Consider the following 20,474-nt stretch of genomic DNA (forward strand, 5'->3'; position numbering starts at 1 on the left):
CTCCTTGAAAAACAAATTAGCAATGTGAGTAGCATCACTGGTTTTATAACATGGAATAGAATGTGCCATTTTTGAAAATCTGTCCACTATAAAAATTGAATCATTTCATGTTTGAGACTTTGGTAAGCCCAAAGCAAAATCCATACTTACCATATCCCAAGGCCTATTTGGATTTGGTAATGGAACATACAAACCTGTGTTTTGGCTTCTTCCCTTTGCATATTGACAAAATTTGCAAGTTTTCACATATTTTTCCACTTCAGATCTCATTTTCGGCCAGCAACAAAATCTGTTCAACTCCTCATAAGTCTTATCTATACAAAAATGTCCTGCAAGTCCACCACTATGTTTCTCTTTGATTAAGTTCTTTCTCATCGAACAATTTGCTATGCACAGCTGATTTCTCTTAAACAACAATCCATCTTGTAAGAAATAATCCAACCATTTATTCCTATCCATCAAAACAGGATTCTTACAAGCTTCAAATGCCTCTTTAAAATCTAAATATGTCTCATACAATTCTTTAAGAAAATCAAAACCCAACACTTGAATTTGACTCTCTAGAAGTAATGTATTTCTCCTACTTAAAGCATCTGCAACTTTTTTTGATTGGCCATTTATATGCTTCAAGAAAAAATGAAAGCCCTGAAGATACTCTACCCATTTGGCATGTTTCTGGTTAAGCTTTGGTTGCTGCATAATATACTACAATGCATGGTTATCTGAATAAAGTATGAACTCTTTTGACATTAGATAATGTCTCCACTTCTTCAATGACTGCACAACTGCATAAAACTCATTATCATAAGAAGAATACTTCTTCTTTGAATCACTCAGCTTTTCACTAAAATAAGTTATAGGTCTGTCTTCCTGACTTAAAACACCTCCAATAGCTTCTCCGTTGGCATCACATTTCACTTGGAAAGGTTTACTAAAATCAGCTAGAACCAAAATAGGTTTTTCAGTGATCTTCCTCATCAACAGCTCAAAATTCTTTTCTGCCTCGGTAGTCCATCTAAATGGTTTTTTATCCTTCTTTATAGTCTCAACAAAAGGAGCATTGATCTTACTAAAATTCTTTATGAATTTCCTATAAAAGCTAGCAAGACCATGAAAACTTCTTACCTCAAATATACTTTTAGGTGAAGGCCACTCCATGATTGCCTTGATCTTCTCTGGATCCATCTTCAATCCTTCAGCAGAAACAAAAAAACCCAAATACACTAATTCCTCTTTCATGAATGAACATTTCATCAAATTCAGTAATAATTTCTCTTGATGTAACCTTTGTAAGATATAATTCAAATGTCTCATGTTCTCCTCCTTAGACCTGTTGTAAATTAATATATCGTCCAGATATAATATTACAAATTTACCAATAAACCCTTTAAGAACTTCATTCATGAGTCTCATAAACATACTTGGTGCATTTGACAACCCAAAAGGCATTACTCTTCATTCATACAATCCTTCATTTGTCTTAAAAGCAGTTTTCCACTCATCCCCTTCTCTTATCCTTATCTGATGATACCCACTCTTAAGATCTAGTTTTTTAAAATACTTTGCTCCACTCAAACAATCCATCAAATCTTCAATTCTAGGTAAAGGAAATATGTACCTGATTGTGATTTTATTGATGGCTCTTGAATCAGTACACATTCTTCAACCTCCGTCTTTCTTTGGACTCAACACTGTTGGTACTGCACAAGGACTCAAACTCTCTCTGATCAGTCTTTTGTCAAGTAGTTCCTGAACCTGCCTTCTAACCTCTTCATTTTCTGTGGGTGTCATTCTGTAAGCTGCTTTGTTTGGTAGATTTTCTCCAGGAATCAAATATATATGATGGCTAATTCTTCTAATGGGTGGTAACTCATTAGGCAAATCATCAACAATGATATCACAATAGTTGTCCAACATTTCTTGAATTTCAATGGGTAAATCAGAAACTTTAGTAGAAGTCATTATTACCTTGGGCTTGCAAATTACAGCAAAATTTACCTCATTTTCTTCAATCTGCTGTAAGTATTCCTTTCCTCCTAGTAATAGAGTTTTTGTATCAGTCTTCTTTCTTGATCCATCTTCTTCTCCCATAGGAACCAATGTATGATTGAGACCATCTTTACCAAACTTGTAGGTGTTCTTTTCCCATCGTATATAGCTCCTCTGCCATATTACCAAGGTCTTCCAAGCAATATTTGACACACATCCATGGGCATCACATCACATACAATTTTATACTTATATTTGCCCAACTGCGACTCCACTTCACATTGTTCATTCACTAAAAACTGATGTCCCTTTTGTAACCATGACACCTTGTAAGGTGTTGGATGTCTCATTGTCTTCAGCTTCAATTTCTCCACCACTTCTGTAGAGACCAAATTATCAGTGATGCCACTATCACTGATCATTTGATAGCATTTCCCTTGAACCTTACACATTGTTTTGAACAAAGTCTTTCTTTGTGATGGTTCAATTATCTCCTTTGCTGGCTTGAGAAAAACTTTATTAACTACCAAAGATTCTCCTCTCTCTGGTACATTTTCTTCTTCTGTCTCTGTTCTTGCTTCTTCCTCAACTTGAGCAACAATTGCATTCCTCTAACTTGTTCCTGCATTCTCTGGGCACTCAAAAGCTCTGTGTCCCAATTTGTTACATTTGTAACATCTTACTTCTCTTCCTCTTCCTCTGCCTCCTCTTCCTCTAGAAAAACTCCCTCTGCCACCTGCATCACCTCCTGTGGTTGCATGCTAGTTTGAGCTGCTACTAGCTCCATCTTTAGGTGTTGTAGATCTTCCTCTACCACCTTGACTTCCTTTTCCTCAAAAAGTACCTCTTCCTCTGGCAGACTGCTTCCTCATGAGTTTTTCTTCAGCTTTCAGTACCATCTGATAAGCTTCTTCTACTATTTTAGGAGACAGTATACTTATCTCATCTTGAAGGTCCATCCTAAGACCATTCACATATCTAGCCACCTTCTCATCTGTATCCTGAGTTTGTCCAGCTCTTATACTTACCTTATAGAATTCCTCTGTATATTCTCTCACTGTCATAGACCTCTATCTAAGATTTTGCATCTGTCTGAACAAGGTTTGTTGATAATTACTTGGTAGAAACTTACCTCTTAGCTTTGCTACCATCCTGTTCCAATTTCTGATTGGTTGCTTGCCAAGGCTCTTTCTTTCTGCCTGCACTCCATCCCACCAAAGTGCTGCATGTCCTTTTAGCTTGGTGACAGCAAACTTTACTTTCTTCTCATCTTCTGTTTCTTCATAATCAAAGAATTTCTCCATGCCATTAATCCAGTCTATCAATTCTTTTGGATTCAATCCTCCTTCATATATTGAAACCTTAGTCTTTGGCCTAGTTGTGGATCTCAACACTGACTGGAAGAACATCATCTCAGGAGTAACTGCTACAGTTTCCTCCTCTTCTTCAGTTTCAACCTCAGGCTCACTAACATCCCCATCATCTATATTTCTCCCTATTGTTAATGCTTGCTATGAAACCAGCTCACAAAAGGATAGAAAAGATAGATCAACGCCTTAGAATTCAGCCTCTTCGAGGGGGCAGCCTCCTTTACATTACATAAATGAATGATTCTTTGATGATTCAAATGACAAAACCTCCTTTCTATATATAGGAGTCCAAGGAGTCACAATATAACCCAGCCGACCTAACAATTATAATATAAAGGCACAAAAATAACAATAGAGGGATTCTATGGGGCACAGTAATAACAATATGGGGACAATAGGGGCAAAACAATGTTAATAAGGGATACAACTACAATAGTAATGGGATAATCACTTGTATTATAGGGACCTAACATGCCCCTCTCCTTCAAAAAAGTGTTGTCCTCAACGTTTGAATAGTTACTCCGAAATTGATCGATTTCGTAGCTGTCGAGTTCTTGTTTCTGTGACTGCTTCCGGTTCCAATATAATTTTTCCTTCCTCGTCAAGTTCTGGCAATATTGTTTGAACTAGGAGCTTGTTGCCTATAACCTTCTTTAAACATGAAACATAGAAAACTGGGTGCACTCGAGAAGCTGCAGGAAGCTCCAATTTGTATGCCATAGTACCAATCTTTTGCAACACCTTGTACAGACCATAATACTTTGGTGATAATTTATTACCCTTCTTAGCTTGCCTGAGGGACATTTGTTTATATGGTTGTAGTCGTAGGAATACCCAATCACCTACAACAAAACTTCTTTCACTGCGATGTTGATCTGCCTATTGTTTCATTCTATTCTGCGCCAACACGAGGTTATCCCTTAAGAGTTGGAGGACTTGTTGTTGATGCTCGATGTGATGTTACACTGCTTGAACCTTAGAATTTTCTCTTAAATATGATGTGATGGATGGTGGCTGATATCCATAAAGTGCCATAAATGGGGTCATTTTTGTTGTTGTATGGAAGGAAGTGTTATACCACCATTTAGCCAGAGGCAACCATTTGACCCATTGTTTCTGTTTATCAGATACAAAGCAACGAAGATATCCTTCCAAACATTTGTTTACTATCTCAATTTTCCCATCAGATTGAGGATGATAAGATGAGCTATGAGCTAATTGAGTACCAAGACAAGAAAATAATTTTGTCCAAAAATTTCCAGTGAAAATGTGGTCTCTGTCACTTACAATAATCTTTGGATTTCCATTTAGCTTTTGAATTGTTTCCATAAATGCAGTAGAAACTGTATTGGCTTTAAATGGATGTGATAATGCACAAAAGTGTGCATACTTGGTAAGTCTGTCAACTACCACCATGATGACACTCTTTCCCTCAAACTTGGGTAAACCTGTGATAAAATCCATTGAAATATCCTCCCAACGTTGGCTTGGAATGGATAAAGGTTGTAATAGACCCGGGGTCTTAATTGTTTCAACTTTATTTTGTTGGCAAACCAAACATTCCACCACAAACTTTTGAATATCCGATTTAAGGCCATCCCAAAAAAATTCCTTCTTAACCCTGTGGTAAGTTTTTAAAAATCCCGAGTGCCCTCCTAAGGGAGAAGTGTGCAATTCCATAGGAATCTTTTGTTTGAGTTGGGAATTCTTACAAAGGTATAAGCGATCTTTGTACCATAACGAATCATTTTTCCAGCTAAATGTATTAGATGTACTGGAATCTTGTTGTAACTTTCGAATAAGTGCCCACACTTCCTCATCATTCTTCCATTCCTTCCTTGCTTTGTTTATCCAATCTGGTTGGATAATAGAAATGGCACACAACAATGCTTCCACATCCTCATCCTTTCTTGAGAGTGCATCTACCACCACATTTTGCTTCCTTTTTTGTAGATGATTTCAAAGTCATAACCCAACATCTTTGTGACCCACTTTTGTTGCTCTTCAAAGGATAATCTTTGTTCTAAAAAGTATTTAAAGCTATCATGATCCGTTTTTACCTTGAAGTGTCTTCCCATTAGGTAGGGTCACCATTTCTTAAGTGCATGTAGTATTGCCAACATTTCCTTCTCATAAATAGCTTTGTGTAAAAACTTTCCCTCGATTGGACGACTTTCAAAAGCAATGGGTCTTTCATCTTGCATAAAAATAGCACCAATTCCATTTCCTGAAGCATCACATTCCACAATAAAGGTTTTTGTGAAGTCCGGTGTAGCTAAGACCGGTGCTTGGCACATTGCCTCTTTAAGATGTTCAAAGGCCTTTGTTGCTTCTGGAGTCCATGAAAATGCATCTTTCTTCAATAATGTTGTTAGAGGTGCTGCTATTCTCCCATAATTCTTAACAAACTCGCGATAATACCTTGTCAACCCGAGAAATCCTCACAGATGCTTTATGGGTGTGGGGATTTTCCATTCCTTAATGGCTTTAATTTTGCTAGGGTCTACCTTAACTCCATGAGATACAATATGACCCAGATATTCCACCTCTTGTACTCCAAAGAAACATTTGAATATTTTTGCATATAATTGTTTCTCCTACAATAGTTGTAGCACCCTGTCAACATGTTCAACATGATCCTTCCAAGACTTGTTGTAGATTAGTATATCATCAAAAAATACAAACACAAATTTTCTAAGGAAGGGTTTGAAAATGGAATTCATCAAACCTTGAAATGTAGAAGGTGCATTAGTAAGGCCAAAAGGCATAACCAAAAATTCATAATGACCCTCATGAGTTCTAAATGTTGTTTTCGGAATGTCTTTAGTCTTCATTCTGATTTGATGATATCCTAAACGAAGATCCAACTTGGTGAAGTAAACTGATCCATGCAACTCATCCAGTAATTCATCAATGACAGGAATGGGAAACTTATCTTTAATAGTGAACTTGTTGAGCTCCCTATAATCTGGACACATGCACCATGATCCATCCTTCTTGTGCACCAATACTACTGGAGCAGAGAAAGAACTTTGACTAGGTTGAATTATACCAGCCTCTAGCATTTCTGCAACAATAAGTTCAATTTCACTCTTTTGGGCATAGGGATATCTGTACAGCCTGATGTTTGGAGGAACACTTCCTGGAACCAGATGAATAGCATGATCATGATCACGAATAGGTGGGAGACCTTTGGGAGTCTCAAATACCTTGGAATGATTGTTCAAGACTTTTTGGAGATCTGGAGAAATAGATGATTTCGATGTGGAAACATCTAGCGAACATAATTGTGCAATTACACCTCTTTGTTCCTTTTTTAAAATCTTTGTCATACTGTTAGAGCTGATTATCTTTCCCGGTTTCCCTACAATACCCCTTAATTCAACTTCCTTTCCTTCCACAGAAAATTTCATGAAAAGTTCTTGAAAATTAAAAGCTATTGTACCCAAGGATTGTAGCCATTGGACTCCTAGTACAACATCAACACCTCCCATTGTAATGGAAAGCATTGGGCTAGTCAATACATATTCTCCCATGGATAGCTTGATATTATGGCACTTTCCAGAGCAATTTATTGTTCCTCCATTTGCAACCATCACTTAACACTCTGGTGTTGGATATAGGAAGTAATTTAATTCTTTTGCTACCTTACAATGAATAAAATTGTGGGTACTTCCTGAATCAATCAACACTATTACCTTTTTCTTCTTGATTTGTCCTTTTATCTTGATGGTTTGAGGAGTGGTAATTCCAGCCAATGCATTACAAGATATGGTCGGATTCATTTCTTCTTTATCTAGGCTTTGTTCCTGGAGTATATCCTCTTCTTTTGACCTTTCTTGCTCCTTTTCTTCTTCCTCTTCACAATCTATGTAAAATAATTTCTTCTCAGCACACTTATGACCTTTAGTGTATTTGCTATCACAACTGTAACAAAGCCCTTTTGCTCTTTTTTCTTCCAATTGTTGTGGTGTCAACCTTATAGGTTGTGGAAGACTAGGGGCAACAACACTTCCATCTTTATAGTTGTGAATGGTATGCTTCCTGGTTGCCATAATTTTGCTTTCCGTTTTTCTTGCTAACCTGAATTCCTTCTCTAATGAATCAGGTTCCCAAAGGCGAACATCATGTTGGATATTATCCTTTAAAGTCCCTATGAACACATCAATCCTATGCTCCTTTGGAATATTTTTTACCCTTATGTTCAATTTTTGGAACTTCTCAATGTGTTCCATTATTGAACCCTTTTGTTTGAGACTTATCAATTGGTTAAAAAAAGTGTTGCTTTTTGTATCCTCATAATGTGTTGTCAATTCTTCCATAAAAATTTCCCAAGTGATAATTTGTTTACGAGAGCAAAGCCATTGATACCATACAAACTGATTTGGTTCCAAATATAAAGTTGCAATACATACCTTTTGTGTGTTTTGCGTATTATTGAGATCGAAAAATTACTCCCTCTGTAATATCCATGTTGTGGGATCCTTGCCATCAAACTTCCTCATATCGCTTTTTCGAATATGGTGGGTCTTCGATCCAACATTAGAGTCTATGAAATCATGATTAACATTTCTTTTCTTCACATCATGAGTTTCCTTTACTACCTAAGTATTTCTTGTAGAAAATTTGTCAAATCTATCTTCAAATCGTCAATTTTAGCTTCCACGCCCTTTATCTTAGATTCCACACCATTTATCTTAGCTTCTGTTAGCTTTTGTGAGAGTGAAGTTTGTTGCACTTGGTCTTGTAATTTTGATATATCATGTAGCATTTCTTCCTCTTCCTCATGAGTCATGCTAGAGCTTTCAGGTTGCTTATTAAGTGTTTGCATTTTCCTTCCTCAAGGTATCAGTTACCAATAATAATTCTCTACTATGCCCTTTGAATTCCTTCAAAATAATTTTTCAAACCAAGCTTAAGAAAAAATTAAAAAAAATCTACACACCTTTTTCAACTTTGTAGGAGCTTTATATTGCCTCTGGTGTATCTCTATAATTTTGGATCATCTAATTTTGAAATTGTGACCTGTAGTATCCCTCTTTGTCCTCTTTCCAATGCCACTAGTCTGATCCCAATTGGATTCTCCAAGGAAGATTTATGCCAAATATCCCACAGTGACCTGATTATAGACTAGTTCAGAAGAGCAAACTTGTACGATGTGCCACGTGTCCCTGTTTCAACCTTTGGGTCTGAAAAATATATACAAGAAACTACAGTCCATCTTCTTTCTCTCCCGTTGGTCGAGTCATTCTTACGCATCCTCTCCCATTGGTCGAGTCATGCTTACGCATCCTCTCCCGTACCTTCTTACAAAATTTCAATCCGATGCTCAAAGAGAAAGTTATGACGATTTTCCCCAGGTCACCTGTTTGGAATGTAATTTAGAAGTATGCAAAAAGACCAACTTCCTCAATCATATCTCCGCAAATATAGTGCAAAAAGATCTGAAATTCGAATCCGAGGTTCAGTGCAATTTTGTCTCAATTGGGTTTTTTTTCGCTTCTGAAACGTCGCAGAAAAAAAGTTATAGCGAAAATGCCACGATGACCTATTTGGAGCAGCGAAACCCTAAAATCCAAAGCTCTGATACCAAATGTTATGAAACCAGCTCACAAAAAGATAGAAAAGATAGATCAACACCTTAGAATTCAGCCTCTTCAAGGGGGAAACCTCCTTTACATTACATAAATGAATGATTCTTTGATGATTCAAATGAAAAAACCTCCTTTCTATATATAGGAGTCTAAGGAGTCACAATATAACCCAATAATAATATAAAGGCACAAAAATAACAATAGAGGGATTCTATGGGGCATAGTAATAACAATATGGGGACAATAGGGGCACAACAATGTTAATAAGGGATACAACTATAATAGTAATGGGGTAATCACTAGTATTATATGGACCTAAAAATGCTTCCAATCTAGCCTGCATCTGTTGCATAGCTTCCATCACCTCAGCATTTGCAATTGGTCGTCCTCTTCTACCATGTCCCCGTCCTCTTCCAACTCTGAAAGCCATATTAGGTTTCCTTCTCTTTCTTTTGAGATTCAATTCAATGTCAACATGTTGCTCTGATACCACTAATGATGGCGGTCTAGGTATAGGAAGGAGTGATAATCTCCCAAACTATAAAATTATGTCTTCTATTTCCGTTTCGGGGTGTAATTTCTCGTTCAATGGACTCTCTGTCATCCACCGATAACCTTTTTGTATCACTAGGTTAGCGGACCCCTCTAAGAACCGTAGAGTTCCACTAAACCTCCACTAGTTGGACCCGACGGTGATATAAACCATAACTTAATAAACCTTGAAATCCGCCTTCTAAAACTTATTATGGCCACAACCTATCAGAGCGTTTAACCATGCCTTAGCCTTTAAAAACCCCGATCATATAACTTAACCGATTTTCCTTTATAAATCAGGACTACAACCCTCTATCGGAAGACATAGGTTTACATAGGAAAACAACGCACCCAACACAAAAGCCGAACTTTAAAGATTATATAACCACACTTATAATTGTCGTCGGCTCCTCTACACCATTGATCTTATCTAAGATCCAACGGTCACAACGTTTCCCGATCTCTGAACCTGCTCCACTTGTGTCAACCGTTGATCTCACATCAACAGATCTGATGGCTTAAACACATATCGGGTGGCTAACCTGTGCACTTGAAACCCGCCCGATAAGCGGTTTAACTCTCTCCCTCTCCGCTACGTGTCACCGTCTGTATGGAATCAGAGCCCAAATGGTGAATATCGCTTACGGCCCTTCTTGCGCCCGATAACCACTTGCGGTTTCTTCAAACCTCTTCAGTTTGTTAACTATCAGTTAACCTCTGCGTCTGAACCCTGTTGATCTGCCTCAGCCTCTGTCTGTGGTCTTCCTCCACAATCTCGACCTTCCGCTTAATAAACTCAGGGTTTTATGATCAATTCAATTAAAAAAGAAAACCATGGAAATTACCATAATCAACACAATTCCATCCAATTCCACAAAACACCATTTAAACCTCGAATTTCACAATAAAACAGAGATTTCGAAGAAGATTATTCTTCGGGATTTGACAGAGAATTTGTCATTCACATACACAGAAACTAAGATTTCTCAATCTACTGAATTCGCTCCAAGGAAGCCAAATTTCTTCAACAGTCAAAATCCCTTTACAATAGCGTGAAAATTACATAAGTACTGGTTCATCCTAACAACCAGATCCTAATACAAAGGCTAAAATTTATTAATCCTATATGTTCTGTGAGGCATTCTCCTCGAGAATCTCCACTACAGCTAACTAACTAACACTTATTACATCATGATCAAATCCTATATTCTAGCTCTATGCCTAACTAGAAAAACATGGAAACTGATGGCTAAAGGATCCCACTCCTTTGCTTGTAATTTTTTTGTAATTTTGGAATAAGTTTGAAGCCTTTTCCCTCCCAGTCTCATGCTCCTGCATCAGTATGACACAACCTTCCATACTTCATAAAAAATATAACAATTTTTGGCACTTTATGGATATCATCCTCCATCCATTACATCACTCTTGAAAGGGACTATAAAGGCTCAACCAGCAACGGACCGCATACAACACCAACAAGAGTTTCTCAAACTATTGAAGGACAACTTGGTTATGGCACAAAATAACATGAAACAATACGAAGATCAACATCGCAGTGAAAAGGACTTTGAAGTGGGGGATTGGTTATTTCTAATACTATAACCATATAAATAGATGTACCTCAAGAAATAAAAGGACAATAAAAGAAGGACAATAATGTGTTGTAGAGGATTAGAAGAATGGTTTACAAATTGGAGCTACCTTCATTTTCACGTGTACATCAAGTCTTCTGTGTTTCTTGCACAAAGAAGGTAATTTGTGATAAGATCCCAATCCAGATTATTTTATACCATAGATTAATGAAGAAGGGAAAATAATTCTAGAACCTGAAACAATTTTGGAAACAAGGACTAGGCAACTAAGAAATCAAACACTTATTGAGTACCTTGTTAAATGGGAGAACCTACCAGTGGAAGAAGCAACGTGGGAAGATGATTTGTTCATGTAGAAACACTCACGGATAGTGAAATGTTGAGGAGAATACTTTTTTGAAGGGGAGGGTCATGTTAACCCTATATAAGCCCCATGTTAACCCAAAAACCCCTGATTATGTCCTAGATATTGAGTGATTACATTTCTATTGTTATATTGTTATGTAGGCTAGAACTGCTCATGGTCCCATTTTATTATAATTGTACCCTTTCTCTCCTACACACACACACACACACTAAGGAGGCCTAGTCTTAGGAGCATCAAATATTGTCTTGTTCATTGTATTTATTGTAAAAGAAGGTTTCCCCTCAAAATGCACTGTAATTATTGGTTTCTTATCATTTTTAAGGCATAAGGATCATAACATTCAAGGTGACATAACCCTTAATGAATGTGACAAGGTGATGTAAATATTGAGGAACATAGCAATTGAACATAACAAAATGATTTTGAATGTTCTAATGTGACATAATCATTAAGGAACATCACACCTAACATAACTCCTAAGGAATGTTGCAATGTGACATAACTTTTGATAGATGACAAATTGTGATACATCCATTAAGGAATGTAACAATTTATTGATAGTCAACCATGATGAACATGGTGATGCCACATTACCATAGTAAACCATTGTTAAACATAATCAACAACATCAACCATCATATGCAGTCATGGTGAACCAAAGTCGATTATAATAAACTTATATCAACCATGTTCAACCATAGTCAAACATCATCAAATGTGGTTAACTATAATAAAGCAAAGTTCACCATAGTGAATCCATAATAAATCTAAGTCAATGAGGGCAACTTTAGTAAACTAAACATAAACTAGAGTCTATCATAAGTAAACAATTGTAAATCAAATTCAACCATAACTCAACCAAGCATAAAACAAATCAATTATAAGTAAACCAAAGACAACCAAGGCCTAGCAAAGTTAACCATGATCAACCATAGACGACCATGATTAACTAAATATATCTATAACAAACCATGGTAACCATAATCAACATTTTTACCCATGATAAGCATCATTAACCATAGACAAACATGATCAAACAGATCCAACCATGGCCAATTGTAGTTCAATATAGTCAAATAAGACCAACCAAATTTAATCATAGTAAAACATGGTTCATCCAAATCAATCATAGTCAAACATATATATATATATATATTATTAATTTTAAAATTAAGACCAACCTATACTAACAAAATAAACACTTATTTTATATATATATATATATATATATTATTAATTTTAAAATTAAGACTAAGCACATTTGTATAAGACCCTTAGTGTATGAAACACTCAACCTATCACACCTGTGGTGATTGCCACCTGTAGTGATTGAAAACTGGTTGTGCTTGCCACTTGTGGTGATTGAAAATTGGTTGTGCTGATAACTCAGCACTTTGTAGCTAGTGACGTCGCATTGGACTGTGAGACTTTTTGAATGGTAGCAACCAGATAGCTGAGATAATACTTTCCAGAGTTCTGTAAATCACATATTTAGCGCTTTGTAGTGTGCCGCTGAATCAGATAGTGAGACTTTTGAGCTGTTGTAAACAGAGAATTGAGATTATAATTTCAAGAGTTGTTCAACATCACATATTAAGCTTTATTCATTTAAACCAATATATTTTAAAATATCAAATATCATTTTCATTAATGGCTCAGGGCACGACGAGCCTCTCGGCTATAAATACAAAAATACAAACGATGTCAGTGGTATGTTTCGTAAATAACGAGACGGAACTGCGTGACCACTTTGACATCACACTTTGTATTGCATAAGAATCGATCTTCTGCCGACCGATAACGGCATTAAGTTGCCTAAGCGGCAGGCGAAAGAGAGAGCAAAGGGTTTGGTACAGGAAAGGCTGCAGCCAGTCTGGAGCTGCTAGTCATCTGTTGCAGCTCTGAGAGAGTCTCCGAATCGGGCATCGAGTCAGTCGATTTGAAGTCCAAGGACGGATCGTTATAGATATCCCACCACTTCTTTACCAACATCTTTATATCTTCTCTGTCCATGTTCTCCTCCTTGCCTGTGTACCTCCACGGCTTCGATCCCTGCGCCACCATGACCGCATATATTTTAGATATGAATTGAAGTTTTCCAAAAATTTAGGAAATAGTTACTACGATTCAGGCATAAATGAAAATACTTACGGCAGCACAGTAATGGACGACTTTCACTCTGTCCAAATCAACGTTCTCCGGGTGGCGCCACAGCATGGCCAAGACCAGATTGTAGGCCAAGGGAATTGGTTTGTACACCTTGTTAAAGAACATGTTCAATAAATCCTGCTCCGCGAAGGGCGTGGGAGGGGTGACCCTTAGGGTTTCAATGAGCGTATCGTACGTCAGCTTGCTGGGCTCGAACACGAACATGCCCGCATTAAAGTACAGGGAAGGGGGCTGTCCTAATTCTTCTGTCCACTGCACCTTCTCCGGGCACTGCTGGCAGTAACCTATCTTGTACTGCCGAGTGTGGCTCCACGTCTTTTCGCAAAAGCAGTCCATCGCAGCATAGAAATGGCCATCCGGAAGATCGAAGAGGTGATCGATATTCTCATACACTTGAATGTCTGCATCCAGGTATATAAGCTTACTGTATTCTTCGAACTGGACCATCACAACCCCATAAAACAAAGATTTCAGATATTTAATTACTCAGATAAACGTAAGAGTTATTTTCATTTCTTCCCTAAAAGATTCTAGAAAAGATTTAAGAAATAATACATAAAAGATTCAAGAAAAGGGAATCGGAATACGAAATGTAAGAGTTCTTTTCATTTCTGCTCTAAAAGATTCAGGAAAAGATTCAAGAAATAATACATAAAAGATTCAAGAAAAGTGAATCGGAATACGAAATGGCAGTTATTTTCATTTCTTCTTTAGAAGATTGAAGAAATAATACATAAAACATACAAAAAAAGGGGAATCAGAATACGAAATAAGAGTTCTTTACATTTCCGCTCTAAAAATTCAAGAAATAATAAATAAAAGATTCAAGAAAAGGGAATCGGAATACGAATGGACGTTAGTTCAAATTATACCTCCCATATCCGGAGCTTGGAATAATTGATGACATAATAAGCCATGGCAAACTGGACCTGGTTCTCCGGAGGATAGATGGGCTCAATTTGATGAACAATGCAACCCTGACTCCTCAGAAGCTGCCTGTGTTCCTCGGGAACATCTGGAAGAACGGCTACGATGAGGGGATACGCCGAATTAACCTTGCGCAGGCCTTTTACGAGGCCGACAACGCCCTTGACGTAGTCGCCTGCGCCAGCCAAGAACGTCACATAAGCTCTCTTCGAGTATCCACGGCGCAGGCCGCTCACCGCCATCGCCTTACCTCTGGCAGCGTTGATCAATACCTCGGCTGCTACCTCTGGAGCCATCTCTATTCCCTGAAGCACAAATCTCTGTCTCAACAAGAAGACGAACCAGAAAACCCTACCTCACAATTACTAAGAAAGCGAATGCCGCTCAGTGAGTGAAGTCTGCTTGAATTTATTTGCAGTTCTGTGGTGTTATATAGAGCTCTTCCTCATGAAATGAAATTAAATGACATTACACGGAAATCCAAAATGAAACGAAATGAACACCAGAAGAAGAATCGCGACCGCCTCCCAGAGCCGGTGGCTGAGACCGCCTCCCAGTATCTTCTCGCTAATCACCCATGTTGTGAGCACGACTAGAACCTTCTGGTGCACCAGGCGGACGGTTCAGATCGCCTAGTGCTCCACAAATCGAAGGTCCGATTTGCGAGATAAAAAAGAGTTGAGTTTGTGGCTCTCGTGTTTCCCCCGATTCCCTCAGTAAATTGCTGACACGTGTCTAAATAATAAGCTAGTTAGAATCTACGATTCCTGACAAAGCCGTGTTAGGGTTTATGAAAGGAATCAAAATCCTATCTTACTATTCGTCCATGTAAGCACTATTGTCGCTATTCAGTCTGCGCTCACAACTGTACCTAGACGTTGACGTGTCAGGTACATGTAAGCGTTTTCATTACTATTCACTATCTGCTGACAAGTGCACCTAGACGTTGACGTGTCAAGTAGAGCATTGGAAATGTGTCTCGGCAGATCTATCTACGGTCTTCGAAATGAATCTGAGGTCAGCAATAGCGGTTGAGTTCACATGCGTTCGAGAAAGCATTAATAAAATAAAATATTTTTCATTTCATTATAAATAAAATATTTTAATATCTATTTTTAATAAAATAATTTTATTTTTATTTTTTATATTTTATATTAAAAAAAAATATTAATTTTTATTTTTTATATTTTATATTAAAAAAAAATATTAATTTAGAAATTTTATATTAATAATAAAATTATAAAAGTGTATGAAGGTTGATAGGTTAAAAATAAATAAAAAATTAAAATTATATAATATTTAAAGAAAAAAGAAAAAAATTATTTTAAAGTCCATGAGGCTAAAGATAGTTTATGGGACAAATTGCTTCTTCATGTGCTTGATGTATTTGACCATTTTTCTGTGAGGCCTCACAATAAATGCTCCCAGCTTCTTGGCAAAACCCTCGCTAAATAGATTTTTAAGGTCACGGTAAGATACCAAATTGGTGTATAAGACTCTCTTGTTTGTGGGACAAATTGGTGTATGAGACCCCTTGTTTGTGGTACAAGGAACTCACCCACCTCCGCGTAGTGAAATTAGTGTATGAGACTCTCTTATTTGTGGGAGAAATTGGTGTATGAAACCTCCGCATAGCAATTTGACTGCTAAGTCTACAAAGACATACATACAGTGATGTGTGGTGAGACGGTTGGGTTCGTTGGGTGAAACCCACGAGGTCAAGGTTCAAATCACATTGAGTATATTGTCTTGCTATGGTGTGCAGTTAAAGGACTCCCCCTAGCGTGAATCTCCGCTCTTGCCAAAATCATAAGAAATTAGTATATCTGGCTTGCAAGTTGTTGAATGTACTCTTGGTGTTATAGTGGTAGCTACAAGAATTGATCCTGGGTCTTCCTTAGATTAGGTCTGGCAGATACACACTCTACCCCTCTGGTTTTGAACTTGTGACCTCTTATGAAGAAACACATACTCTTAACCATTAAGCCCACATAAACTATATAAAGTCAATCATGTTCAAAAATTTAATACTATAATTTAAGATTTATGTTTATCAAAATGTCACTATATTTTTCCACTATCAAATAAGAATGTCACAATATAATTTTGTAATAATAATAAACTTCAAACATAATCCAAAAAGGTTAAGTTTATACACATTTTTCAAAGCAATGATCCTGGGTCTTCCTTAGATTAGGTTTGGCAGATACACACTCTACCCCTCTGGTTTTGAACTTGTGACCTCTTATGAAGAAACACATACTCTTAACCATTAAGCCCACATAAACTATATAAAGTCAATCATGTTCAAAAATTTAATACTATAATTTAAGATTTATGTTTATCAAAATGTCACTATATTTTTCAAATGAGAATGTCACAATATAATTTTGTAATAATAATAAACTTCAAACATAATCCAAAAAGGTTAAGTTTATACACATTTTTCAAAGCAATGAGATATTAAGATATCTAACATAGAAGGGTAAAGACATGTGAAGAGGGAAATGGATTCATAAATTTCACTTTGGATGATTCTCTTAAATTTGGAAAAATAATAATGCAATGATGAAAATGACGAAAAAATATACTAATTTACAACAAATCTTTGGAAGAGCATGTACAACACGCTGACAAGGTCTTAACATTTTTGGAAGAGAAAATATATATGGAAAGCCTTCCAATTGTGCCTTAGGATTCAATAAATGGAATATTTGGGTCATATTGTATCACATGATGGTGTCAAGGTGGATCCTAACAAAATAAAAAAAATGAGAGAATGACCAATCCACAATACCTTGAAGAAGCTCATAAGATTGTTAGGTTTGGCAAGATATTATCACAAATTTGTCAAGAATTATGGTCAAATAACAACAACTCTAAAAAAATTGTTGAATAAGGAAGCATTTTCTGCGACTCAACCAAAGCATCTGAAGAACTTAGAGAGATTATGTGTACAACTCCCATCTTAGTGACACATGACTTCACAAAAATATTCATTGTGGAGTTTGATGCCTCAGGACATAACATTGGTGTAGTTTTGATGCAGGGAAGAGGGCTCATTGTCTTTGAAAGTAGTGAACTTAAAGGAATGAACTTACTCAAACCCATCTATTAAAAATCAATGTTAGCCATACTATATGCAGTTAATAAATTGTATTCATACCTAATAGGAAGACACTTCAAAGTAAAAACATATCACGATAGTTCAAATTACTTCTTCAGAAGATGAATATAATGCTTTCAAGGAACTGAACTGAAAAAAATATTTCATTTCAGAATGTGATGCATTCAATTATGATATCATATTAGCCTCAATGAATTGATATTATCTTTTCATTGAAAATACTAAAAACACATTATTATCTTTTCATTAAAAATACAAAAAACACATTGTCACATTGTCTTGTCATCGAGACTAAAAACACAAAACAGTATTAGTGCATATTATACACATAAAAATCATTTATACACTTATCTCAACATGCCACTGTCGTGATTGAAAACTCGGTTCTGAATTGTCAGTACTTTGTAGCGAGTGCATTGGATTGCGAGACTTTTGAATGGTAGCAACCGGAGAGCTGAGATAATACTTTCAAGAGTTTTCTAAATCACATATTTAGCGCTTTGCAGTGTGTGCCGCTGAATCAGATAGTGAGACTTTTGAGCGGTAGTAAACAGAAAATTGTGATTATAAATTCAAGAGTTTTCCGCATCACATATCAGGCTTTATCCCTTTAAACCAATATATTTTGAAATATCAATTATCATTTTCATTTATGGCCTGTAGGGCATTGCAGGGCACAACGAGCCTCTCGGCTATAAATACAAAAATACAGACGATTTCAGTGGTATGTTTCGCAAATAATGAGACGGAACTGCGTGACCACTTCGACGAGCATACTTTGTATTGCATAAGAATCGAACTCCTGCCGACCGATAACGGAATTCAGCTGCCTAAGCGGCAGGCGAAAGAGAGAGCCAAGCGTTTGGTCCAGGAATGGCTGCAGCCAGTATGGAGCTGCTAGTCATCTTTTGCAGCTCTGAGAGCGTCTCCGAATCGGGCATCGAGTCAGATGATTTGAAGTCCAAGGACGGATCATTATAGATATCCCACCACTTCTTTACCAACATCTTTATATCTTCTCTGTCCATGTTCTCCTCCTTGCCTGTGTACCTCCACGGCTTCGATCCCTGCACCACGTCCATCACCGCACATATTTTAGATATGAATTAAAGTTTTCCAAAGATTTGGGAAATAGTTACTGCAGTTCAGGCCGAAATGAAAATACTTACGGCAGCGCAGTAATGGACAACTTTCACTCCGTCCAAATCCACGTTCTCCGGGTGGCGCCACAGCATGGCCAAGACCAGATTGTAGGCCAAGGGAATTGGTTTGTACACCTTGTTAAAGAACATGTTCAAAAGATCCTGCTCCGCGAAGGCCGTGGGAGGGGTGACCCTTAGGGTTTCAAGGAGCGTATCGTACGTCAGCTTGCTGGGCTCGAACACGAACATGCCCGCATTAAAGTAGAGGGAAGGGGGCTGTCCTAATTCCTCTGGCCACTGCACCTTCTCCGGGCACTGCTGGCAGTAACCGATCTCGTACTGCCGAGTGTGGCTCCACGTCTTTTCGCAAAAGCAGTCCATCGCAGCATAGAAATGGCCGTCCGGAAGATCGAAGAGGTGATCGATGTTCTCATACACTTGAATGTCTGCATCCAGGTATAGAAGCTTGCTGTATTCCTCGAACTGGACCAGCACAAACCAACACAGATTTCAGATATTTAACAAATTAGATAAACGTAAGAGTTCTTTTCATTTCTTCCCTAAAAGATTCGAGAAAAGGTTTAAGATATAATACATAAAAGATTCAAGAAAAGGGAATCGGAATACGAAATGTAAGAGTTCTTTTCATTTCTTGCCTAGAAGATTCAAGAAATAACATGAAAGATTCAAGAAATGTTAATCAGAATCTGACACGGAAGAGTTATTGTTATTGCTTCCCCTAAAGATTCAAGAAATAATACATAAAAGGTTCAAGAAAAGGGAGTCAAAATACGAAATGTCAGAGTTCTTTACATTTCTGCTCTAAAAGATTCAAGAAATAATAAATAAAAGATTCAAGAAAAGGGAATCGGAATACGAATGGAAGTTAGTTCAAATTATACCTCCCATATCCGGAGCTTGGAGTAATTGATGACATAATAAGCCATAGCAAACTGGACCTGGTTCTCCGGAGGATAGATGGGCTCAATTTGATGAACAATGCAACCCTGACTCCTCAGAAGCTGCCTGTGTTCCTCGGGAACATCTGGAAGAACGGCTACGATGAGGGGATACGCCGAATTAACCTTGCGCAGGCCTTTTACGAGGCCGACAACGCCCTTGACGTAGTCGCCTGCGCCAGCCAAGAACGTCACATAAGCTCTCTTCGAGTATACGGTGCGCAGGCCGCTCACCGCCATCGCCTTACCTCCGGCAATGTTGATCAATACTTCGGCTGTTACCTCTGGAGCCATCTCTACTCCCTGAAGCACAAATCTCTGTCTCAACAAGAAGACGACCCAGAAAACCTTACCTCGCAATTACTAAGGAAGCAATTGCCGCTCAGTAAGTGAACTCTGCTTGAATTTATTCACAGTTCTGTGGTGTTATATAGAGCTCTTCCTCATGAAATGAAATTAAATGACCATCCACGGAAATCCGAAATGAAACGAAATGAAAACCAGAAGAAGAATCCAGAAGGGCGCCGGCGGCTGAACCGCCTCCCAGTAACTTCTCGCTAATCACCCATGTTATGGGCACGACTAGAACCTTCTGGTGCACCGGGCGGACCGTTCAGATCGATTCATGCTCCAAAAATCGACGGCCCGATTTGCGAGATAAAAAAGAGTTGAGTTTGTGGCTCTCGTGTTTCCCCCGATTCCCT

At 37.6% G+C, this 20,474-nt stretch overlaps 2 protein-coding genes across 2 annotated transcripts; both read right to left on the bottom strand.

Moving 5' to 3' along the window:
- Window positions 1-13,065: 13,065 nt before the first annotated feature.
- Window positions 13,066-14,959, bottom strand: LOC149236187 (galactinol synthase 1-like). The gene is made up of 3 exons (XM_089372328.1): window positions 14,488-14,959; window positions 13,598-14,053; window positions 13,066-13,498 (listed from the first exon to the last, which is right to left on the bottom strand). Exons 1-3 carry the CDS (start codon window positions 14,836-14,838, stop codon window positions 13,262-13,264), a joined length of 1,044 nt encoding a protein of 347 aa, XP_089228454.1. The 5' UTR covers window positions 14,839-14,959; the 3' UTR covers window positions 13,066-13,261.
- Window positions 14,960-18,472: 3,513 nt separating this feature from the next.
- LOC149236188 (galactinol synthase 1-like) lies at window positions 18,473-20,188 on the bottom strand. The gene is made up of 3 exons (XM_089372330.1): window positions 19,714-20,188; window positions 18,839-19,294; window positions 18,473-18,736 (listed from the first exon to the last, which is right to left on the bottom strand). The coding sequence occupies exons 1-3, from the start codon at window positions 20,062-20,064 to the stop codon at window positions 18,500-18,502; spliced, it is 1,044 nt and encodes a 347-aa protein (XP_089228456.1). The 5' UTR covers window positions 20,065-20,188; the 3' UTR covers window positions 18,473-18,499.
- Window positions 20,189-20,474: the final 286 nt, after the last annotated feature.

Source organism: Pinus tabuliformis, chromosome 8, assembly GCF_031772625.1.
Source record: "Pinus tabuliformis cultivar Carrire ecotype Pingquan chromosome 8, CPIR1, whole genome shotgun sequence".
Classification (NCBI taxonomy): domain Eukaryota; kingdom Viridiplantae; phylum Streptophyta; class Pinopsida; order Pinales; family Pinaceae; genus Pinus; species Pinus tabuliformis.